The sequence below is a fragment of the Maylandia zebra genome, linkage group LG20, assembly GCF_041146795.1.
Source record: "Maylandia zebra isolate NMK-2024a linkage group LG20, Mzebra_GT3a, whole genome shotgun sequence".
Classification (NCBI taxonomy): Eukaryota; Metazoa; Chordata; class Actinopteri; order Cichliformes; family Cichlidae; genus Maylandia; species Maylandia zebra.
Window position 1 is genome coordinate 37,526,183 of NC_135186.1, and position 22,769 is coordinate 37,548,951.

Here is a 22,769-nt window from a genome sequence, read left to right on the forward strand (position 1 = left end):
AATTCCACTATTCAGTCACTCTCACATTCACACACTGGTGGAGGCAGCTGCAGTTGTAGCCACAGCTGCCAAAACACACTGTCGCGGGCTCCTTCTCCTAAACTTCCTCCGAACAAATACAGGCGTAGTCGGGAAGCATTCAGTGTGGATAATTTATTTATTTTGCCGGCCTCCCAGGTGCACAAAAAGTTATTTACAAAGAAATAGAACTGACTTAAGTCAGCACAAACAAATATCTATATACAAAACACAGTCTGCATGTTACCCTCTCTGTAACAGCTCACTGGAAAGAAAGCAAAAGCAACAGGTGGGCCCTGACCGCCTTCTCTTATACCCCATAGCCCCTCCCACTAGGCGTAATAGTCATCTCTTTATTATTATCAAACCGTCTTTCCCCCTCAGCTTATTTCCTGCTGTAGTCCTACAATACATATATGTATATACAGACATTTATGGCCACTTCCCGGCAGCCTACAGTGTTTCACAATAACACCAAACAAACCAAAAGAATAATGCAGTTCACGTGACTCTTCAAGCGCGCGCGAACCCACTATTTAAACCCCGGAACCCCATACCATCGGCTTGCATAACCCCTGTATAATTCGGCGATCATAGCGAGTCTCCGCGACCGGCTTTATGGAAGGTAAGTGGGAAAATACGTTGGCCACCTTCTGCGCTGCTCAAACTATACCTCTCACCCCTTTTTGTTTATCTGCCCGGTCGCCGAAAAGCCGCGCAGCCCCGGTAATTGTCAAAACTAATGGTGGTGCGTGTATGCGCCCAGATCAGCTGTCGGCGGCTCGGGACGGGGTGACTCCGTCACACACACATTGCATGAAATTTGAAGTTCTGGGCCCTGTTTCAGGAAGCCGGTTTAGAAAACTCAGAGTGAAAAACGATACTCAGGGTTGAGTAACCCCGAACTGTCCAACTCGGAATATTCGGTTTCAGAAAGGCTGATAACAAGTAGTTCAGTCAACGCGGAGTTGCTTTAACCCCAAGTGAAGCGCGCGCACGAGGATACATAAAGCCCTGATCAGTGGAGCACAGATTAAGCGAGTCACCATGGAGACGGAGGGAAAGAAGGCGTGGTCAATGTATTTTACAGCGCTTGAGGCCGAAATTCTGATGGCAGCATATGCCGATAACATGCAAATTCCGCGGAAAAAAGTAACACAGCCTCAGCTGCAAAAGAAAGTGAGCATGCATGGCAAAACATAGCCGACAGAGTCAATGCGTGAGTGTTAATTTAAACATTGATCTAGGGATTTCCACCCATTTAACACGTTATTTTATCATATGTTATTTTATTTGTTATTTTATACATTTTATTTTGTGACGTGATGTGAGCACAGGTGCAACCCAACAGGCCCCAAACGTTCCTGGCAGCAAGTAAAAATGAAATATAAAAATATAGTCCAAACAGGTAAGGTGTAATTGTATTATGAGCCATAGTGCTTGGTCTGTTTGTCCGATGTAAATCAATTGCAGTTAGAGGCTACATTAATTTTCTTTCTGTAAGCACTTATTGAAATTATCTGAGCACATTACAAGTACATATTTGCTTACTCTGTATGCTCAAATGTGACCCGTTATAGCCAACAGAAAAAAAGCGGAGGCCCGAAAAACAGGTGGGGGTCCTCCACCACCACCACTCACAGAGGCTGAGCAGTTGGCCCTCAGCCAAAACAGTGGGCGCCCTGTGGCTGAAGGCATCTCTGCGGGGACATCCTCTGAGTCAATAACCCCGCAAGACACAAGTGCCTACATAAGGGGTAAATCCAAAATAATACATGATGTGCATACATCCTTTCTTCACAGTCACCTTTGCAGTGCTACTCATTCATTTGATAAACTCTTTACCATAATGGATTATTTTGTAGTGAAGTTATTTTCCGACTGATTTTGCCTTCCCTCAGTCTTGGTTGTCTTTGAGAGCATAATGACAATGAAGTGTAAGGTGATTGGTATATGTTTGTTAATTGCCATTTGGTCCCTTGTAAGTTATAAGTGACCTGTATAAACCTCATATTCTATCAGTTGATGGTGATGGTGTACTGCATCTGGTGCAGCCTCCTGTTGAGCCAGACCAACATGCAGTTGTGAGTAATACTCCACAGATTATATGAGTTTACAGTAGAACAGCAATGTTGTCTATTTCTTTACTACAGGAAAATAATGAAGAAACATTGACAGCTGTTACAGAGGAGGAAGCAACAGAGACACTTTATGAGGTTTACATCTTTTAATACTTTGTGTACAGGAAACACAGGCGACCAATAAAGCCAGTTGAACAAAAAATCTGTTTATTCTTCTTTCAACATGTTGAGGTGATGGGTCAAAAGAAATGATTGTGACATATGGTGTCTCTGACTGCGCTTCCATCTTGTATGTCCGTGGGAGGGTCAGGATGTTCATGGTTTGGATCACTGCTGATGTTTGGTTCAGAAGGACAGTGTTCTCCTCTAATTGTGGCAATGTTGTGAAGAATCACACATGCCACAATAATGTCACATGCCCTTTCTGGGGTGACCCTGAGTCTTTGCAGGCACTGGAACCGGGCCTTAAGCATTCCGATAGTCATTTCAATTCTGGCTCTTGTCCTGCAATTAGCCAGATTATATCGCTGCTGTGGGCCCGGTTCAGGGTCAGAGTAAGGGGTAAGCAAATAGGGTAAACATGGATACCCCCTATCACCAAGCAAGTAGCCAGTGAACTCTCCTAAGACAGAAGGGTACACTTCAGTTCAAATGTCCCTGAAGCAATTGGTCTTTATATATTTTAAAGTATTCTCAACTCACCATGTCCAAATTTTGTGCTCAGTGTACATTCACGGAATATTTGTGAGTCATGGACAGAGCCTGGCCACTTGGCTTCCACATTTGTGATAATGTTGGCAGCATCACATATGATCTTCACAGTGCAGAGAACACAAATTAGCATCCATTACTATGATGAAATAATTTGTTAGTTTGAAATGCTACAGGGAACTATGTACCTGTACATTAATGCTGTGGAAAGACTTCCTGTTCACATAGTCTCCTTCATTTACTGAAGGAGCAATGATTGGAATGTGAGTGCCATCTGTACAGCCAATCACGCCTGGGAACCGTGAAAATAAATGTAAAATTTAAGTAGTAGTTCAAGTAGCACCACATCATAAATTAAGTTTCGTTCATCCTGATACCTGCAATTTTGTGGCATCCCTCTTTGATAAATCTTGTGGGTCTGTGACCGGGGAACACCACAAACGAGTACAGGAGACGTTTCAGTGCAACTGTAACATTCCTGACTGCCCGACAGACGGTAGCCTTGGAAACGTGCTCAGCGTCACCAATATTATACAGAAAGCTCCCGTTTGCAAAAAACCGAAGTGCAATACAAATAATATGTACAGAAGTGAGAGAATGTCCGCGATGTGTCACATGCGTAATATATGGCCTGAGGATGTTATCCAAATAACTTATAGATTGTGCTGAGAAACGGTAACGTTCACACAGGAAATCATCAGGAAATGATAAAATGTCCAAACGCGCTCTAATCACTCTCTCCCGGCGGAGAGCTCTGCGGAGAATTTGGGCTTCACGATCTACTGGCTCTTCAAGGAAGGGACACGCCATGTCTGACACTTCCTACAGTCAGGTTTCTGACAAAGAGGCGGAGACAGTCAGGGTTAGTTGTAGTAAACCTGCTAGGGGGCAGGTTAGCTTCACGGCGTGTGTCGTCATAGTGACTCACTCAGGCTTCAGCTGAACTCGCTTTGTGAAACCGAAAACCCAGAGTTTTCGTTAACTCAGGGTATACTTACTCAGTTTTTCCACTAAACCGGCTTCCTGAAACAGGGCCCTGTTCAGTTCAATTGTATTTATACAGCAGCAAACACAACAATGGCCTCAAGGCGCTTTGTGAGGGAAAGACCCCACAACACATTACAACAGAACAGTAGGACTTTGCACAGCGTCTTTCAGAAAGACAGACTTATGAAGTAAGATTAAGATAAGACTGTATTGATCCTACGGCGGGGAAATCTGTGCGTTACCTCAGCTCAGGAACAGATAGCAGAAGAAAAATACAAACAAATACCAAATAAGTAATACACTTTTACAACAGTAGCACACATGTGACTATGACAGAGGGTTTTGGAAATATGCAAGACGTAAATGTAACTATTCTACCATCACTATTAGTAAGTAAGTAACAAATATCTGCAAGTATCTATAAGTACAGACATGTACACACACACGTACACACTAAATATACATTGTTATACATATACACACACATATACCTGCACACGTCCGTACATATAAAAAGTGCATTATGCATGAAGTGTGACTGTGGACGTCCACAATGTCCAGTAGTGTATTTACAGCATATGCACTCCAGATTTATGCAATGTTATAGTATAGTGTACAGTACTGCAAGAGCAGTAACTGCAAGTACTAACCTACAGTAACAGCAGGCCTCTGAGCGTAGACTTGTACTGGAAGCTCGCTGCTGAAAGTGTGTGTAGGTCACACTTACTTCACATACTGATGTCGTAGATCTTTAACTCTTCCACAGAGTCGGTCTGATCATGTTATTAGAAACTAGAGATGGACCGATCCGATGTTACGTATCGGCATCGGTCCGATACTGACCTAAATTACTGGATCGGATATCGGAGAGAAATAAAAAATGTAATCCGAAGTATCACAAAATCACCTCTCAAAACGCTACTTGGCGTAACCCAGCTCGGCGCAGTGTGTGTCACGTGATAGAGCGGCTGTTGTCTGCGAGACCTGTCGGCGTCTGTCGGAGCATTTGGAGCCTCGCTACATGCTTCCAAACCGCGACATTTCATCTCGGCGAAAACTATCCCAGAGAAGTAAAGCAAGTGTGTAAGTTCATCCCTGAATGTTTGCAGAGTATTTCCACGTTAAGCTTAACAACTGATATATTGAGCCACAGCTGGACTGGCCATTGGAACTCCATACTGAGGTGAAAAGGAAGCGATTTGTCCCGGACTTCAGCTAGAGTTAAAAAATAGACACAAAGCTGGAGTTATTCTGTCTTTGCTGCACAGTTGCATCTACTTCTCTCATTCTCTCCCCCTCCCTCTCCTCTTATTATGCTGGGCAGACACTGTGCGATTTTTTTCAGTCACGTTATTCAGCTCCTGCTCAAACTGTACAATTGACTCGCAGGGGTTAGAAGTTCATAGGTCACGATGCAGGTCTCACACTATACCACCCGATGCTCTGATGCGACCTGAGTGCTCACACTGTGCGTCCATAAAATTAAGGTTATAACAGAAAATCTGTCGCTCTCCCTCTCTGTCTTTCACTCACACAGACACACCGCCACCATCAGCTTTGCTAAATTGCTAATGAAAAACATGATCAGGCAGCTGTGATTGAGCAGCAGTGTCGATCCAACTGTTTTCACGGTTGTTGTGGTCGTGATAATTTTGTGAGTCCACATCGAAAAGGCTCGGATGAGCCAAAGTTCTACAAGTTGTGCCTCCATCGCTTGTGTCCAGATCACACGCTGCACTGCCGTGCTGCTCCGTCTTTTTCACTGACATTTGTGTTTGCGCGTGCGCAGTGTGACAAACTGCGGTGACACCCTCACGACGGTCGTGAGGATTTCAAACCTGTTTGAAATCCTCACGACCAAGCGATTGATGATCGGGAGCTGGTCGTGAGGTGTTAATCGCTTCTCGTTACCCCACGTATACTACACGATGCACGACGCACGATGAAGGCCAAAATCGGGCCGATCGCCAAAACGGTCGCACGACTCAAAAATCGGCTCAAAATGGGCCAAAAATTGCACAGTGTGAGCCCAGCATTACTTCAAACAGGAAACTGATCAGTGATCAGCTGATCGGCTTTTCTGCCACAAGTCCATATTTCTTGTTTGTTTATCGCCCACTTTGCGCTAGAAAGAGGAGACCAGCAGATAAACAACAGCAGCACGTTTAAGCTTGATCAGCTGTTGTTAGGATTTATTTAATATTAATTTCTAGTATCAGCTGATGTTTGCTGGAGCCACAGCTGTAAAGCTGCTGGTCATGATGTCGGTTTGGTTATGTGGTGAGAGGGAAACATGAAGATGAAACCAGGAGATGTCCTTACTGAACCATCAGAACTGAACAGGTGATGGAGGAACAGGTTTACCTTTTAGGTGACATGGATGAGTTGAAGTTATGAACTGTTTCTGAGAGACAAATAACACCAGGATCCTTTTCTAAGCAGCTGACAGCTGGTAACTGTGCAGGGGCGGGTCTACCAAAGTGTTGCCAGGGGGCAGGTAGGGCATTAACAGGGAGAGGGGGGCACAAGGAAATACTTTTCTTTGTTATGTCATTTAAAAACGTTGAATAAATAATTATCTGAATCTTACAACAAAAGTGGTCACCTGATGAAATGTATAGAAATCCATTACTGTATATAGTAACTAATAAGTCTAATATATACCCTAGTAAGCTATAGTACCATCTGTGCAGTCTGCAATTCTGTTGAAGAAAGATGTTGAATCTATTTAAATATTGTAGAAAAATAATTGATTTCTGTTCATTTGTTTTACACTTGCATTAAATTAAAGTTGATTACATCGATTACGGGTGGGGGTGGTTCCCTAATATTTTTGCTGGGAGTTGGCAACCTTATTAGTTAGGTAGGTAAGTACTCTTTAAAATACCAGAATAGGGAGGATGGTGTAGGTTTAAATTTATTAGTTGATCAGTGTTGCTGAACTATAAGATGTTTTGGGTGCAGTGTATTTTTTGCATACAGGTACAACAGAATAGCTTCAGTCTCTTGTTTTTTTTAAACTCAAGTGTGAACTTATACAAAATGCAGCAAGATATTTATAAAAAACAGTTTTATTGATTACAAAATACGCTATATTGGATTCATATCGGTATCGTAGATATCCAAATTTATGATATCGGAATCGGACATTAAAAAGTGGTATCGTGCCATCTCTGGTATATACGAACTTTGGTTGCTTATGTTTATAGGACCACCCTGTGTCTTCCTTTTATATTTTATTTTCCTTTGCTGTAAGAGCTCTGTAACACCGAAATTTCTCATCCATGGCATAATAAGGGTTTATTCTGTTCTATTCTAAAAGTAGAATGGGAGGCAGAGCCTTCAGTTTTCAGGCCCCTCTTCTGTGGAACCAGCTTCCAGTTTGGATTCAAACTTTCCTTTTTGCTAAAGCATATAGTTAGGGCTGGACCAGGTGATCCTGAATCCTCCCTTAGTTATGCTGCAATAGACGTAGGCTGCCGGGGATTCCCATGATGCATTGAGTTTTTCCTTTCCAGTCACCTTTCTCACTCACTATGTGTTAACAGACCTCTCTGCATTGAATCATATCTGTTATTAATCTCTGTCTCTCTTCCACAGCATGTCTTTATCCTGTCTTCCTTCTGTCACCCCAACCAATCACAGCAGATGGCCCCGCCCCTCCCTGAGCCTGGTTCTGCCGGAGGTTTCTTCCTGTTAAAAGGGAGTTTTTCCTTCCCACTGTCGCCAAAGTGCTGCTCATAAGGGGTCATATGATTGTTGGGTTTTTCTCTGTATCTATGAAGCGCCTTGAGGCGACTTTTATTGTGCTTTGGCGCTACATAAATAAAATTGAATTGAATTGAATTGAATTGAAGAACAGGTAGTTTAAGATCTTCAATAACAAATGACTGTTTGAATAAAAACAGCAGCAGCTCTGAAACACTTTAATAAAGCTGAAAACGAGCTGCTTTCTGTGTCCCTGCAGCTGTGATGGAAGAAAAGTGTGTGACATAAATATGAACATCATCAGTGCTTCTGATCCCGGCGTCTGCACCTACCTGGACATCACCTACACCTGCGTCCCAGAGAGTCTGTTACATGTGTGATTATCAGCTAAAAATCAGTCACATCTGTACATGAATCATTACAGTTTCTAATGTGATGCGTTTCTTTGTCAGTCCACAATGTAACATGTGAAGGATCTCAGGCGAACCTTCAGTGTGGTCAGATTTATTTTTCTCATTTATTGTAACTTTAGTGGATTCATTTGATAGAACTACAAACATGGTTACAGTTCATGAACTCTTCCTCAGGTGAAGGACAGGTTATAGTCGTCTCCTGGGTGAATTATGGTCGCCGTGACAACACCACATGCCCTGATGGAAATCCTGATCACGTCAAAAATGTTCTCTGTTCGAGTCCCAATAGTACAGAATATGTAACTAACAGGTAGAGATGCTGACTCTCTTTCCATCTTCTCTCAGATGACACGGCGTACTTCAGTCCTCTGCTGACTCACCTTTGACCTGCATTCACAGGTGTAACAGGCAGAACAACTGTACTGTTGGAGCATCAAACACAGTGTTTGGAGACCCCTGTGGCGGCACCTACAAGTGTAAAACACCTCCAGGTGTTTTACACTTGTCAGGGTAAGTAACTCAAACAATAAAGTTATAAAAATAATATTTTAGGGTGTGTACATTCAGATTAATTTTTGAAGTAAATAGAAATGATAATCGTTCATCATTTTTGAAAGTTTAACCTGTCTCTGCTGAAAACACTGAAATCCTCAGACACAAAGTTGAAATGAGTTTTTTTGCAGATCCTAAATGATTGAAATCACATTTATGAAAAAAGATCTTGAGCATCATCTTTTATTAGCTTATCATAATATTTAGTTATTAAAATGTGATTTAACCTCCTAAGACCCGAACTCTTCCACAGCATGTATTTTTAACTAATTATTAACATTTCAGGTCACAAGCTTCCCCAGCTGTCAGTGATGCTGTCCAAGACTGCCCATCAGGCTGTCTTCCCCCAAGTCTGCTTAAAAATACTTTTAATACTGTCGGGCTTTTTATCCTGAGATTAATTAACACTTGCTTGCTACAGGCTGTGTCCCATCATGTTTTAAACAAGCTATAGTTCAGCCTCTTCTTAAAAAACACAATCTGGACCCAACTGTTCTGTCCAATTACAAGAAATCTCAAAGCTTCCCTTTCGTTCCAAAGTTCTGGAGAAAGCTGCCTATTTACAGTTGCAGGCCCAACTTGATCTTAACGAGATCTCTGAAAGGTTTCAATCTGGTTTTAAATCCAGACTGAAATTAAATCAGACCAGGAGTGACATGTTTAGCCGCATGTTCTCCTTAAATTGCTGGCTGTCTGAGTGGTGTCCCAGAAATGATGTGGGCTTCATAGATAATTGGCAAACCTTCTGGAGGAAACCTGGTGTTGTTAGGAGAGACGGCATCCATCCCACTTTGGATGGAGCAGCTCTCATTTCTAGAAATATGGACAAATTTATTAAACCCCCCAAAATATGACTATCCAGAGTTGGGACCAGGAAGCAGAGTTGCAGTCTTACACGCCTCTCTGCAGCTTCTCTCCTCCTGCTACCCCCCCAAAAACCCATCTCCATAGAGACTGTGTCAGCTTCCAAAAAGACAAAAAACAAACTAAAAACCAGCAACAAACAACTTAAACATAAACAATTACAAAGAAAGAACAATAAAGTATCCACATCTGAACCAAAGAGTAAAACAGTGAAATGTGGATTATTAAATATTAGGTCTCTCTCCTCCAAGTCTCTGTTAGTACATGACTTGATAATTGATCAACAAATTGATTTACTCTGCCTTACAGAAACCTGGTTGCAGCAGGATGATTATGTTAGTTTAAATGAATCAACACCCCCGAGTCATTCTAACTACCAGAAACCTCGAAGCACAGGCCGAGGGGGAGGTGTGGCAGCAATTTTTCACACCAGCCTATTAATCAACCAAAGACCCAGACAGACTTTTAATTCATTTGAAAGCCTGATGCTTAGCCTCGTCCACCCCAGCTGTAAAACTCAGAAACCAGTCTTACTTGTTATCATCTATCGTCCACCTGGGCCTTACACAGAGTTTCTGTCTGATTTCTCAGACTTTTTATCTGATTTAGTTCTGAGCTCAGATAAAATAATTATTGTGGGTGATTTTAACATCCATGTAGATGCTAAAAATGACAGCCTCAACATGGCATTTAATCTGTTATTAGACTCAATTAGTTTCTCTCAAAATGTAAAAGAACCCACCCACCACTTTAATCACACTCTAGATCTTGTTTTAACATATGGCATAGAAACTGAACATTTAACAGTGTTTCCTGAAAACCCTCTGCTGTCTGATCATTTCCTGATATTACCGTGGAAGCACTAGCTGGTAGTCAGGCTGTACATGTGTCCTTGTGGAGTTGAAAATAATCCACTTGTACTTGAAAAAACAAACAAACATGCAAACATTTGTTTCCACAGTCTTGAATTACAGTAATCCGTCTGAATGTTCCTGTACACTGACATATTGTGGTGGACCACTAGAGGGCTCCACTCACACCCAGTGTCGAGAAAGTGTGTTGTTGTGTTTTTTGGCGCAATGTATGGAGCTGACCTCTGACCACCACCCGTTGCCTACTGGTGGTGGTCAGAGGGCCCGGTGGCGCCAGTGTCCGGCAGCCTCGCCTCTGTCAGTGCGCCCCAGGGTGGCTGTGGTTACAATGTAGCTGCCATCACCAGTGTGTGAATGAGTGTGTGAATGGGTGAATGTAGTGTAAAGCAGTTTGGGGTCCATAGGGACTAAGTAAAGCACTATACATACTAATACAGGCCATTTACCATTTTACCATATACAGGTGGAGTCAAAGTAGTGAAAAACAGCCAGTTCTACCAATAAATCATGAAAAGTAAGGTTTAAATTTTTGGTGAAAAATGTGTTCATGACAATGCAGACTGTACGTTGCTAGTATGTAGCTTCCTAGATTTTATACTTAAGGCACATAATTATTCATTTTACAGGCTGTACAGCACATGAAAAAATTTTTATTTGACTGTAATATTTAATTATGTGGGATAAATAGGGTTAGATAGGGTTAAATAAGAAATTTAAAGAGTATGCTTATATAAAACAAATTCATACTTACTCCATTTTATGTATTTTAAACATATTTAATAGATATTACAGAATGCAGATGGATATGTGAAAAGAAATGGCTTTGATTTTGCCTTCTTAAGTAAATTTCTCTAGATCAGCCCCTGCAGCACAAACCAGGGCAAAGTTCAAGCATTACGGAAGTTTCATTTCTCATATATTATATTGATTATACTCATATTTGATTAGAAGTTTATATATAATGAACTATTAGCAGAATCGCATAGAGATATATTGTTATAGCACTCTGTGTTACTTTAACCATGAAAAGGCTGGATAGTTGTCCGTTATTTCACTCTTGGATGGAGATAAGCTGGGGGATGTCAATCTCTTTGACATGTTATATGAAACCATATTTGTCAATACATCCACCAGCAGTGATGGAAGTGACATCATCAATTCAGATCTGTCAGCACACGAAGAAGCAGTTACGGATCTCTGACACAAACAAAAGGTGTGTTCGTGTTACACCATGCATCGTTGACATAATCCTGTCCTGTAAAAACGGTTCAAAATAAAGAAGAATAGAAATAAAATCAGAGGTCTGTGCAGTAAATGTTTTCTTCTTTTCTAATGTAAAAGAAAAAAACAGTTCTGTTAAAGACCTAAGATTACATGATTTTAATTTGAATTAAAATAAAAATGGATTTCAAAAATGAACCCAGATTCAGTTTGTACCTCCATTGTTTATCGTCATACAATCTTCTCTTCCTTTATAATCATTTGGCTCTCCTTTGGCCCAGTTTGGGAAGTCAAACTGGGAACCATCACTCCACATCCACATAGTTTCCTGAAAGAATAAAGTTTGAGGTCTAGGGAGCTTGGAAAGAAAAGCATTTAAGTTGCTTAAATGCTTGAAAGAAAGCAACTTAAAGAAGTCCAAACACTTTTCTTTCCAAGCTCCTTAGACTACGATGACCGGGATGACTGAGAACCCTCACAGAAATAAAATTAGAGGTTCACTTTGTTCTGATGTACTTTGGTGCATTTATGCTGAGAGTGCAGACAAGAGACCTCTACACTTCATGTCTGCTGCCAGCAGATACTCACTAGTAGCTCAAAGACAAATCTCAGTTAACACAAAGAAGAACACGACTAAGTCTTATATACAAAACACAGACCTGGATTTGACAAAATTATAAAATTTGAATCAAACTGATGAATATGAAGAGAAACATATGAAATATCAGAAACAGCTGCAGCTCATCCTCTTTATCTGTGAAACACTTACAGTCTCTCTGTCGTTGCCTCCAACCCAAGCTGTCGGATACGACCCTGCTGCTGTGCGAGTGAGCTCTCTGATGAAGGTGTACTCAGCTGTGCTGTGGAATGAGGCCAGATTTCCACCGAGTGTCTGACAGGAACTCTGAGGAGGAAGATGAGGTGCACAGAAGATGAAAAGTGTGAGAATGCATTTAAAATCAGTCAAAGACAGAAAGTCTTTATATCATCAGTGATGCAGCGACAGCTGCTGTTATTTCCTGATGTACCTCAGCATCAGTCCAGGTCTTCATGCTGCTGTTAAAGATGAAACAGCGACCTCCAAACCAAGTCCAACCAGATGGGCAGGAAGCATCTTCAAAATGATTGCAAAGTTAAAAGGTCGGTGAACAGATTAATGGTTCCTCAAAAGAAAGTAATTTCTCCCCATAAACTTCAGAACAGAATATGAAGAATTTCATAACAGACATCTGTTTCATTATTTTTCATGTGTTCCTAATAAACTGTCAGTTGAGTACATGCCAAAGCAAAGCAGTCGATCATCTCATGTTAGAAGGCGCTGAGCTTTAACAATGACTTTCATATTAACAGCTGGTTAATTATGTAACTGACTAACTACATCAGTACGACACTGCCTGGGTCTTTCTAAGGCCTCAGGTTTGTACAGCTTGTTGTACTTGTTAGGCGTCCCATCACACTTCTCTGCAGTTCTGATAGTTGGGTAACTTCCCTCCTTTCTGCCTCTAGTTTTCGTCTCCACTGAGGCTTCTGTTCTTGTGTTCATCTGATATTCAAGGATCCCTGTTGCTGTGTAGATCAGCTGGCTGTTTGCAGTGATGGTCACAGAAGGGATTTTATTAGTGTGCGCTCAAATATAGGACTTTGTAGGAATGCTTCAGTGTTTTCACATTTAATTAGCAAATACAAGCACATTTTTGCTTTGCACACTGCAGAGTGAAGGCAAAGGACCAACAAGCGCTCAGCATCTCTGGGAACTCCTTCAAGACTGTTGGAAAACCATTTCAGGAGACGACCTCATGGAGCTCATGGAGACAAGGCCAAGAGTGTGCAAAGCAGAAATCAAAGCAAAGGGTGGCTGTTACCAAGAATCTAAAATATGAAACATATTTTTACACAACTCTTTTTTAATTCTCATCCATAAATAATGTGCATCTTTCACGTGATTCAGTTTATTTTGAAAAGTCTCAACAGGATCTTGAGCTTTATTGTGAAAGGTTTATGTGGAACAAGCGGACACGCGATGCTGTTACCGTCGTTGTTGCTAACGACAACGCATAAAAACAGGCGCTTGTCCATCCGTAGTGTGGTTATATTAAATATAAGAGAAAGAGAGAACTTTAAGAAATGAATATAGCCACTACAGTGACCATCAAACCATGAACAAATATTGCCGTAAACCGTAACCACGAAACAAACGATAGCGTAAAATGAAACGATCGACATTTTTACATCTTCATCCGATATATATCGTTATATCGAACAGCCCTAATTCTGTCTGTTTGATTTTTACTTGTATGTGTCTTTAATTTGGTCAGAGGACTTTATAAACTCTCCCTTTTAATGTACTTTTATTGCAAAATGTGTTCATCTCTCAACTTCAGATTGTTATTAAAGAACTGTTACACTGATTTACTGCACCATCTTGTGGTATAAAGCGGTATCTCTGCCTTATCTTCAGTTGGTAAACACAACAGATGTTCTGTTCTCCACATTCTGTCGATGTTCAGGAAACATCAGCGAATAAAACAGAGACATTTTTTATTTACGATGTCATTTTCATTAGCTTACTTGATAAGCTTATGAAAAAAAAATTCAAATTCAAAATTTATTTGTATGGCACATTTAAGAACAACAGAGTTGACCAAAGTGCTTCACAATCAGTTAAAAACAAGAAAAAACTGTAGAGAAACAAATAAAGATAAATAAGAAGACAATGAATTAAATATAAAAACATAAAACAGGCCTGATTGTACTCATACTGAACTCTAACACTGCCTATGAATGCAGAGTTCATAAGGTTGAGATTTTTTAATGAAGCGATTCAGTTTTCACAAAGTGGAAAGGAAGCCTGCATAGTAACAGTGGCACAGGGGTTAATAACAGAATTAAAACTAGAAAATGCATTTTCTGAAGAAACTGCAGCTTGGATGCTGATAGTTGAATGTTTTGAGTTGAAATGAAGCTGTTAAGTTAAAAATGTTGAAGGGGGCGCAGTATGAAAAGAAAAACAATAAAAGAACGCTTGGACACTGCTAGCATCGTGGACAGGTTTTTGACGGGGCTCCCGCACAAATGCAAAGCAGGAGATGAAGCATCGCTGAATATGTTTCCAAACCAACTTCCTTCCAAGCCAAAGACTAGAAAATATGGTGAAGCAAATCTTCCCTTTGGCTTCACCTGCACAGGTGCTGAGGTAGGTCTCCGCTGCAGAACTGGTTTTCCCTGCGTCGGGAGCAGCGCTGGGCTCTTCAAATCACGGACAAACAGGATCCCACATTCTTGATCTTTAGTTCAAACACTTGTTGTAATGACTAACTGCTCCTGACATGTTGGAGATGTTTGCTCTTTATACAGTAAAGTTACAGCGGGATACAAATAACATCAGGCTGATCCTGCCACAATTTGTTCCCTCGGTTCAAATCACAGACAAACAGGATCCCACAGCTGTTTATGTTTTTGAACACCGTTATGCACAGAGAGGCATTTTTTGAAAAAAATAAATTGATAGCAATGTTGAATATTATTACACAGGAAAAAAACAGCTACATGTAAAATAATCACACTGTGACACCTCTGCCTTTGTAAATGAAGGGACAGTTACTGCGTGTGTGTATGTAAGCATGTAAAACCTGAAGATAGTCAGATTAACAGTATTTCGTCTCTATCAGCCAGGGCTGGCCCGTGGCATAGGCCGTATAGGCAAATGCTAAGGGCGCCGTCCATCAGGGGGCGCCACGCCAGTGCCACAAATGTTGAAAAAAAAAAAGAAAAAAAGTTGGTACTATTATTTCTAAATACAAAAAATAATCCCACGTTAATTAAAATGCAAAGTAAAGCTTATTTAATAGAAATATTATTTGTTACAACATTACACTACACTGCTGATGTAGGGAGGCGCCACCTAAAATCTTGCCTAGGGCGCCAGATTGGTTAGGGCCGTTTCTGCTATCAGCCATTGTAGAAATGAACCTCATGTAAACAATAATGTTATTTATGTGTGGACGAAAGGCCCAAACGCATAGAAACAGCTGCGTGTAGGTGTGGACGCAGCGTAAAATTACTACCTGTAATTTATTGCAGTTTACTTTTATTTGTTTAATTGTTTACTAAATGTTTGAGGTGTGAATTAAACCGCAATGGAGTTTGATAACAAAATATGTGTGTGTGGTTGGAGAATTTTTTTGTGCGGGGGGGTTCATGTAAAACAAAGGGGGGCCTAGCAAGAAAAGATTGGGAACCACTGACCTAGAGTGACCAAACTTTAAAACGAAGCCAAGACACTGAACTATTCAACTTGTATTTATCTTTTCAATATCTATTATACTTTTTCTTCAGTTCCAGTTTAAGTTTCAGAGTTTCAGAAGTACAGGCTGTCTTTACACTGTTACATGTCTATTTAATAAACTCCACAGCCATGAAAAGTGAGAATTCGGTAGACTGGACATTGCTGGTGCTCGCAGTGAAAGAATTTTGTCAATATGACTTGTAGTTTTCTCTTGGGAAGCATTTGTTTTGGGGTCACTTTTCTGTTTATTTAAAGCAGCAGAAGAGAGGCGCAAATCAAATCAAAATTTATTTACATTCCAAGGTTCCTTACAGTGAGCGAGAGGCTGGCGAGAGGGCCTAAGGCATAGGTGTCAAACTCTGGCCCGCGGGCCAAATTTGGCCCTCAGCCTTATTACATTTGGCCCGCGAAGCCATACCAAATTACTATTAGAGCTGGCCTACTGGTATTATACAGCTAATATATATATTGTTTAGTATTAAGCTTTGCTTGTTCCATATTCAGTTTTCCAGCAAAACTTGAGTCCATAAGAAAAGATTCATTCTTATATCTGGAGGAAGTTTTTTTTTTCAATAAATATTAATGTTAGCCCGCGACTTTGTTCCAGTTTTGAATTTTGGCCCACTATGTATTTGAGTTTGACACCCCTGGCCTAAGGCATCAGCTAACTGGTCTGGCGGAGTGTGACTATCAAAAACTATGATTTCAGTCTTATTCTCATTCAGTGTAAGAAAATTATGTGGTAACCAAATTTTAACTTCATGCAGACAGTTTAACAGAGTTTGCAAAGAAGCAGACACATCAGATGTCAAAGGTGAATAAATCTGGATATCATCAGCATAACAGTGAAAGGAGATGCTATATTTTTTAAAAATTAATCCAAACGGCAACATGTACAAGGAAAAGAGCAGGACCGAGCATGGACCCTTGAGGCACACCACAGTAAATAGGGGCAGAGGCCGAGGAGTGTTGCCCCATAGCAACAGAGAACGACCTCTCTGAGAGGTAGGATTTAAACCAGGATAAAACCGTACCTTTGAGACCAACAACATGTTCCACTCTTGATAGAAGAATGTTGTGGTTAACCGTGTCAAAGCAGCGGAAACCACGGAATAGCCAGAGTCAACGGTTAAAAGAAGATCATTAAAAACTCTAAGGCTGTCTCTGTGCTGTGGCGAGGTTTCAAACCAGACTGAAACTTTCTGTTAATACCATTTGCATCTAAAAAGGCCTGAAGTTGTTTTAGAACTACCTTTTCCAATATTTTGGAAATAAAGGGAGTTTGGAGATCGGCCTGTAGTTACTGAGACCATTAGGGTAAAGATTTTTCTTTTTCATAGTAGTCAAAGGAGCTTGCAGAGAAAAGCGTCTGGACTTCTTTAAGTTGCTTGAATCCTCTAATCGCCTGAGCCAAGGTGTGAAACTGGGTGTGGGTCCCAGTTTCCCACCTTGGCTCAGGCGATTAGAGGATCATCAGGGGGTCCTTTTGTCCCTCTGTGGGGGGATACTCCCACTAGGTTTATATCTGGGACTCTCCACCATTTGACCTTAGAACTGAAGAAGCTTCTCGGATGAGAGGTGAAACGTCTTCAAGCAACTTAAAGAAGTCCAGACGCTTTTCTTTGCAAACTCCTTTGACTACGATGACCTGGATGACTGAGAACCTTCACAGACACTTTTTCATAGTAGGTTGCACAACAGCATGCTTAAAGACAGACGGTACACAACCTGATGACAATGATGCATTCAGCAGAAGTAAGATACAAGGACCAATGACATGTAAAGCTTCCTTAAAGAAACGAGAAGGAAGAATATCGTGCGGGGAACCAGAGATTTTGAGACGATCAATTATATCTTTTAAAGCAGAATAAGACACTGGCTCAAACTGTTGAAAGACAGGCAAGCATTCAGAGGCTGGAACTGGGTCTAAAACTGACGATGAATGAGATGGATGAGAAGCCCTTAGAGCTGAGATTTTTTCAGAGAAATACTTTAAGAATACTTTAACAGACTTTTGATACTTAGATAAAGAATTATGGAGGATATCCAGAGAGACGTGGAGTTTGTCTTTCCTCCATTTTCTCTCAGCGCAACAACATTCACGCCTAAGGGCACGAGTAGCATCATTTAGCCAGGGTTGGCGTGAGGATTTGGCACGTTTAATCCTCAGAGGTGCAACAGAGTTAAGAATGTCAGCGCATGTAGTATAAAATAGTTTAGCAAGCTCATCCGCTGATAAAACCCCATTACAGTTAGCATCAGAGAGGGGAGAGTCAAGGAAAGCATCAGTGAAGTGAGCAATTGACTGGGAGTTAATCGTGCATGTTTGCCGCACAGGACCATCACTGTTCAATTCCACATTGCTCACTACAGTATTAAACAAAACCGGGAAGTGATCTGAAATCCCAGTGTCCTTAATGTCTGTGATACAAATGTCCGTGGTCGTGTCCAAATTCATGGGCTGCATCCTCCTGAAGACCCAGCCTTAGCGGTCTACGTGGGCCGGGTCCTCAGAAGGTCGGGTAGGCCGGAAGTAAACGGCTGTGAAATGGGACAGTCTAGAACATAAAGAACACACTGTTGTGTAGAACAAGTCCTTCGGATCCTCAAGGTTTGAACATGATTTTGATAGGAGTTAGGGTCTTGGATTTAGAAGCAGTTTTTTAACACGTGCATCAAGGCAGATTTAAAAGCGTTTTGATTGGCCCATGAAATTCAGGCTTCCGTTCGATTGGTGGATTTCTCTTCAGCAGACAGGTGGTTCAGATCTGGGCGTTTGGAGTTAGTTGATGACTTTTAGAATCATCTTTTTTGACTGGATGATTAAAACTTAAAGCATTTACCTTTCTGTCGTGGATTCTCCCACATTTCAGCGATTTTGATGATTAAAAGAATATAAACTTTTAATATTCATTCAGATGTTTTGTGATTCTAAATTTTCTTTAGTCATTACTCAGCTTTTGTACATTTTAAGGATGTTCAGCTACTTTCCAACTTTGAAACTTTTTCTGTGTGAACTTTAGATTTAAACAGTTTTACACTTTAGCCTTCAGCCTATTTCAGCTCATTCAACATTTGTTGAATGAGCTGAATGAGCTTGTTTTTTATCCAGTTTCTCTCTGCACCTCGACATTCGCATCTGAGAGCACAGGTGGCATCATTAAGCCAAGGTTGACGTGTAGATTTGGTGCGTTTAGTCCTTAGTGGAGCAACATTGGCCCGAGGAGAGCTGAAAAATGAACAATCGAGGGATTTAGGATGAAAGTCCTTAGTGACCTGGTGCCCATCCGAAGAGTGATCGTTCCTAACAGGAGCACTTCCCAGCGGACGAAGGTTACTGAGATTCATGCCACCTCTGTAGGTCCACACCCATCGCCAGACAGGTAAAGGCTTCGCTGGCAGGTCAGAGGGAGCAGGAAGTCCAACAGGCCGGATCCAGCGATGGCAGCTGAATCTGTAACTGGACTGGTCCCAGAGGGCTTGAAAAGATGGTAGCACACCTGTAAGAGTACGAGGTTTCTTTACTCCATGTGATTTCAGGTAAGCCTTGAAGCGTAAAAGGATGCCACCTCGCTTTCCCTGTCTTCTAGAGCGCTTCCTGCGAGGCAGGGCAAATGGTGAGTGATGTAGGCAGTCAGATATGTCCGTCAAAAGTGGAGGAAGACTTTGTGGCTCACTTTCCAAATCAAGCATTCAGTGTTTTAGTGGCCGACGGTTCAGAAGAGTTTGGCGATCATAGACAAGTAAAGCAGAACCATCAGGGCAACATAGAAAAAGAAAGGTAACAACCAGCAGACACAACCCAAAGAGACGTCTCGCCGTGCACACTGGTGCCATCTTGGATGCTGCCAGCATAACTAAGGGATGTTGCTGACATATTCTTGAGATAATTTTCATAAATATATAAAATGATTTCAATCTTTTAGGGTCTGCAAAAAACTGACAATGTTTTGGCGTGATTTCAGTCTTTTCAGCACATAAAGGTTAATCTTTCAAAAATGAGGAACAATTATAATTTTCATTCAAACAAATATGAATGTACAGACCCTAAAAGATTATTTTTATAGGTTTATTGTTTGAGTAACTTACCCTGACAAGTGAAAAACACCTCCAGGTACTCGTAGGTGCCATGACATGGGTCTACTAAGCTTGGTGCTTCAACAGTACAGCTGTTCTGCCAGTTACACCTGTGAATGCAGGTAAAAGGTGAGTCAGCAGAAGCTGAGAGAAGATGGAGGGCTGAAGGAAGAGTCAGCGTCCGTACATTTTAGTAAAATATTCCATGCTTGCGGACCAGGAGCATTTAACATTTTGGAGCTCAGAATCAGAACGTCCATCAGGGCACGTGGTTTTGTCACGGCGACCATAATTCGCCCAGGAGACGACTATAACCTGTCTTTCACCTGACGAAGAGTTCATAGAGTCAAACTGTAACCATGGTGATATTTTTTTTACATGAATGCTCAAACGTACAAAGACATAGAAGCTGTGTTCTCACCACACTGAAGGTTTGACTGAGATCCTTCACATGTTACACTGTGGCCTGAAACAGACACAGATCCCATAGAAACTGTAATCATTCATGTACAGATTGGGTTCATCAGTCATTTCTAATCACAGGTTTAACAGAGTCGTTACGTGTGAAGCAGGCGTAGGTGGTCTCCAGGTATTTGCAGACTCCAGGATCATAAGTAATGTTTGACTTTATGTCACACTTGGTTTTTCCATCACAGCTGCAGGGAAACAGAAACATATGGTGGCCCTGAGGGGTCAAACGGACTGCAACTTAAGAAAACACCAGCAAACAGAAAAACGCAGCAAAAGCACACAAAACACCACAGAAGGGAAAAAAAGAAAAAAGTTCATGAAAACGTTAAATTTGGCTGACTGTCGGCAAAGTTATGTGATAGTTACGTGATAGTTACGTGATAGTTACGTGATAGTTACGTGGGCTCACTGACTGCAGCACAGATAAGATCTTGGAGAAGCTTGCGGCTGCCGTGAACACTCAGAATAAGACCTCTGAGTGTAAATTGGATCACATCTTGGAGAAGCTCACTGTGGTCGTGAGCAGAGATGAGCAGAGATGGGCAGTAACGCGTTACTTGTAACGCGTTAATCTGATTACTTTTTTCAGGTAACGAGTAAAGTAAGGGATTACTATTGCCAAAACGGTAATTAGATTACCGTTACTTCCCGTAGGAACGCTGCGTTACTGCGTTACTAAAACCGTGATTTTTTTGCGAGAATGTCTCATGACAGTGACGTAAGCGAGTGCGAAGTTCGCGACAACAGCTGTGTGCAGATCAACAGTGGATCATATATCGAGTGCAGAGAGAGTATGAGCGTGCAGCGTTTAAAGTGTGGAAGTACTGACCTTACTTTGAGTTTGATTCCATAAAAAGTGACAAAAACATTAGTGTCCGCTGTGCGTGGGAAGAAAACTTCTTTTTACAGCGAAAAAACCCCTAAACTTCCAACAAGCACCGAGTAGCTACGACGTAATGGGAAACTCACAGAGAAACTCGCGGATTCTTCCACTGACCGCGGCACACCTGCACCAGGGTAAACCTCCGCCTGCCCCACTCCTGCTTTACAGGTGAAAATAGAGCAACAGGACCGCTGAGTCTTTGACTTTATTTATTTTCTGCTGTGTTTTACTTGCATCTATTTGAAAGACTGAGTGTAAACACAAAAAATATTTTATTTTATGTGCTGGAATGTGCAGAAAATAGGTTTAAATGTTAAACTAATTTCTTCCAGTCAGAGAATGTTGCAGATAATTAAGTTTTTGCTTGATGCATAAAGTTAAAAGATTAAAACTAATAAAACAAGTTTTAAAAAGAGACTTTTCCATTTGATTACATTTTGTATGATGGATTATGTAGAAAAAGTAAGTTGATCTATAGTGTTACATCATATTCTATAAGGATGTTATGTGTTTGTAGACTTTCTGCCCAGTTTGACCCATTTAGCAGACGTCAGCCTGTTTAAGGCTCTGATATCTATTCTGTGTGACTTAAAGCAGTTATGACATGGTCTGATTTTCTCACCCAATAAAGGAATATTTCATATATCAATGTGCTTATTTTACCAAATCAAATCAAATCAAATCACTTTTATTGTCACATCACATGTGCAGATACATTGGTACAGCACATGTGAGTGAAATTCTTGTGTGCGAGCTTCACAAGCAACAGAGTTGTGCAAAATACAATAATGTAAACAAGCAAAATACAAGAATGGCTACATCTGAAACTAATAAATATATGTACAATATATAATAGTATATGCATTTCTATACATGCATATACTATGCATGTATGTACTATGTATATACTATATAGATACATGCTACTGATGAAATTTTGTGATTTTTCTTTTTTTACCCATTTAAGTAAGCTTTCGGACAAATGTAGTGGTGCAAATACAGTGGAACCCCGACTTACGAATACCCCATTTAACGAAAAATTTAAGTTACGAAGGCACTGAACGGAAATATTGCAAAATGCCCATGTAACGAAATCCGCTGGCTCTGATTGGCTGAGCCTACAATGCCCACAATGCCTTGTGACAAATGTGACAAACCCTAATTGCGCTTCGCTGTTCCCCTTGAATGACATATTGTTGTTCTAGTTAGCAATTAGCCTATAGCCTATCGTTCAGCATCGCCTCACTCAAAACGCGCGATGGGTGCTTCGACTTACGAAAGACCCTCGGGAACGAATTAATTTCGTAAGTTGGGGTTCCACTGTATATTAAAAGAACAATATCTCTTTCATAGATAACGCATCCTTATATACAGTGTCACACATATTCGTCTTTGAGATAAAATAGATATAAAGTGATATGAAATAGTTGCACCTTGAATGTTTGCTGAAGTTCAGTATTTGAAACAGAGTTACATTTCACTGTTGTAATTTTCTAATTAAATACATTTAATTTATTAATACAATAAATGTAATGTTGGACATATTATATTTACATTATATTACCAAACTTTGGTAGTTATTGGTCTCATGAAGTATATTAGCTCACTGGTTACTAGCTAATCTCT

General features: G+C 40.8%; 1 protein-coding gene across 1 annotated transcript; it reads right to left on the reverse strand.

The window, feature by feature from the left end:
• Positions 1–11,012: 11,012 nt before the first annotated feature.
• On the reverse strand, positions 11,013–20,063 carry LOC101463695 (ladderlectin). The gene is made up of 6 exons (XM_014410240.3): positions 19,977–20,063; positions 19,802–19,899; positions 12,456–12,541; positions 12,197–12,331; positions 11,644–11,755; positions 11,013–11,461 (listed from the first exon to the last, which is right to left on the reverse strand). The coding sequence occupies exons 1-6, from the start codon at positions 19,994–19,996 to the stop codon at positions 11,394–11,396; spliced, it is 519 nt and encodes a 172-aa protein (XP_014265726.3). The 5' UTR covers positions 19,997–20,063; the 3' UTR covers positions 11,013–11,393.
• Positions 20,064–22,769: the final 2,706 nt, after the last annotated feature.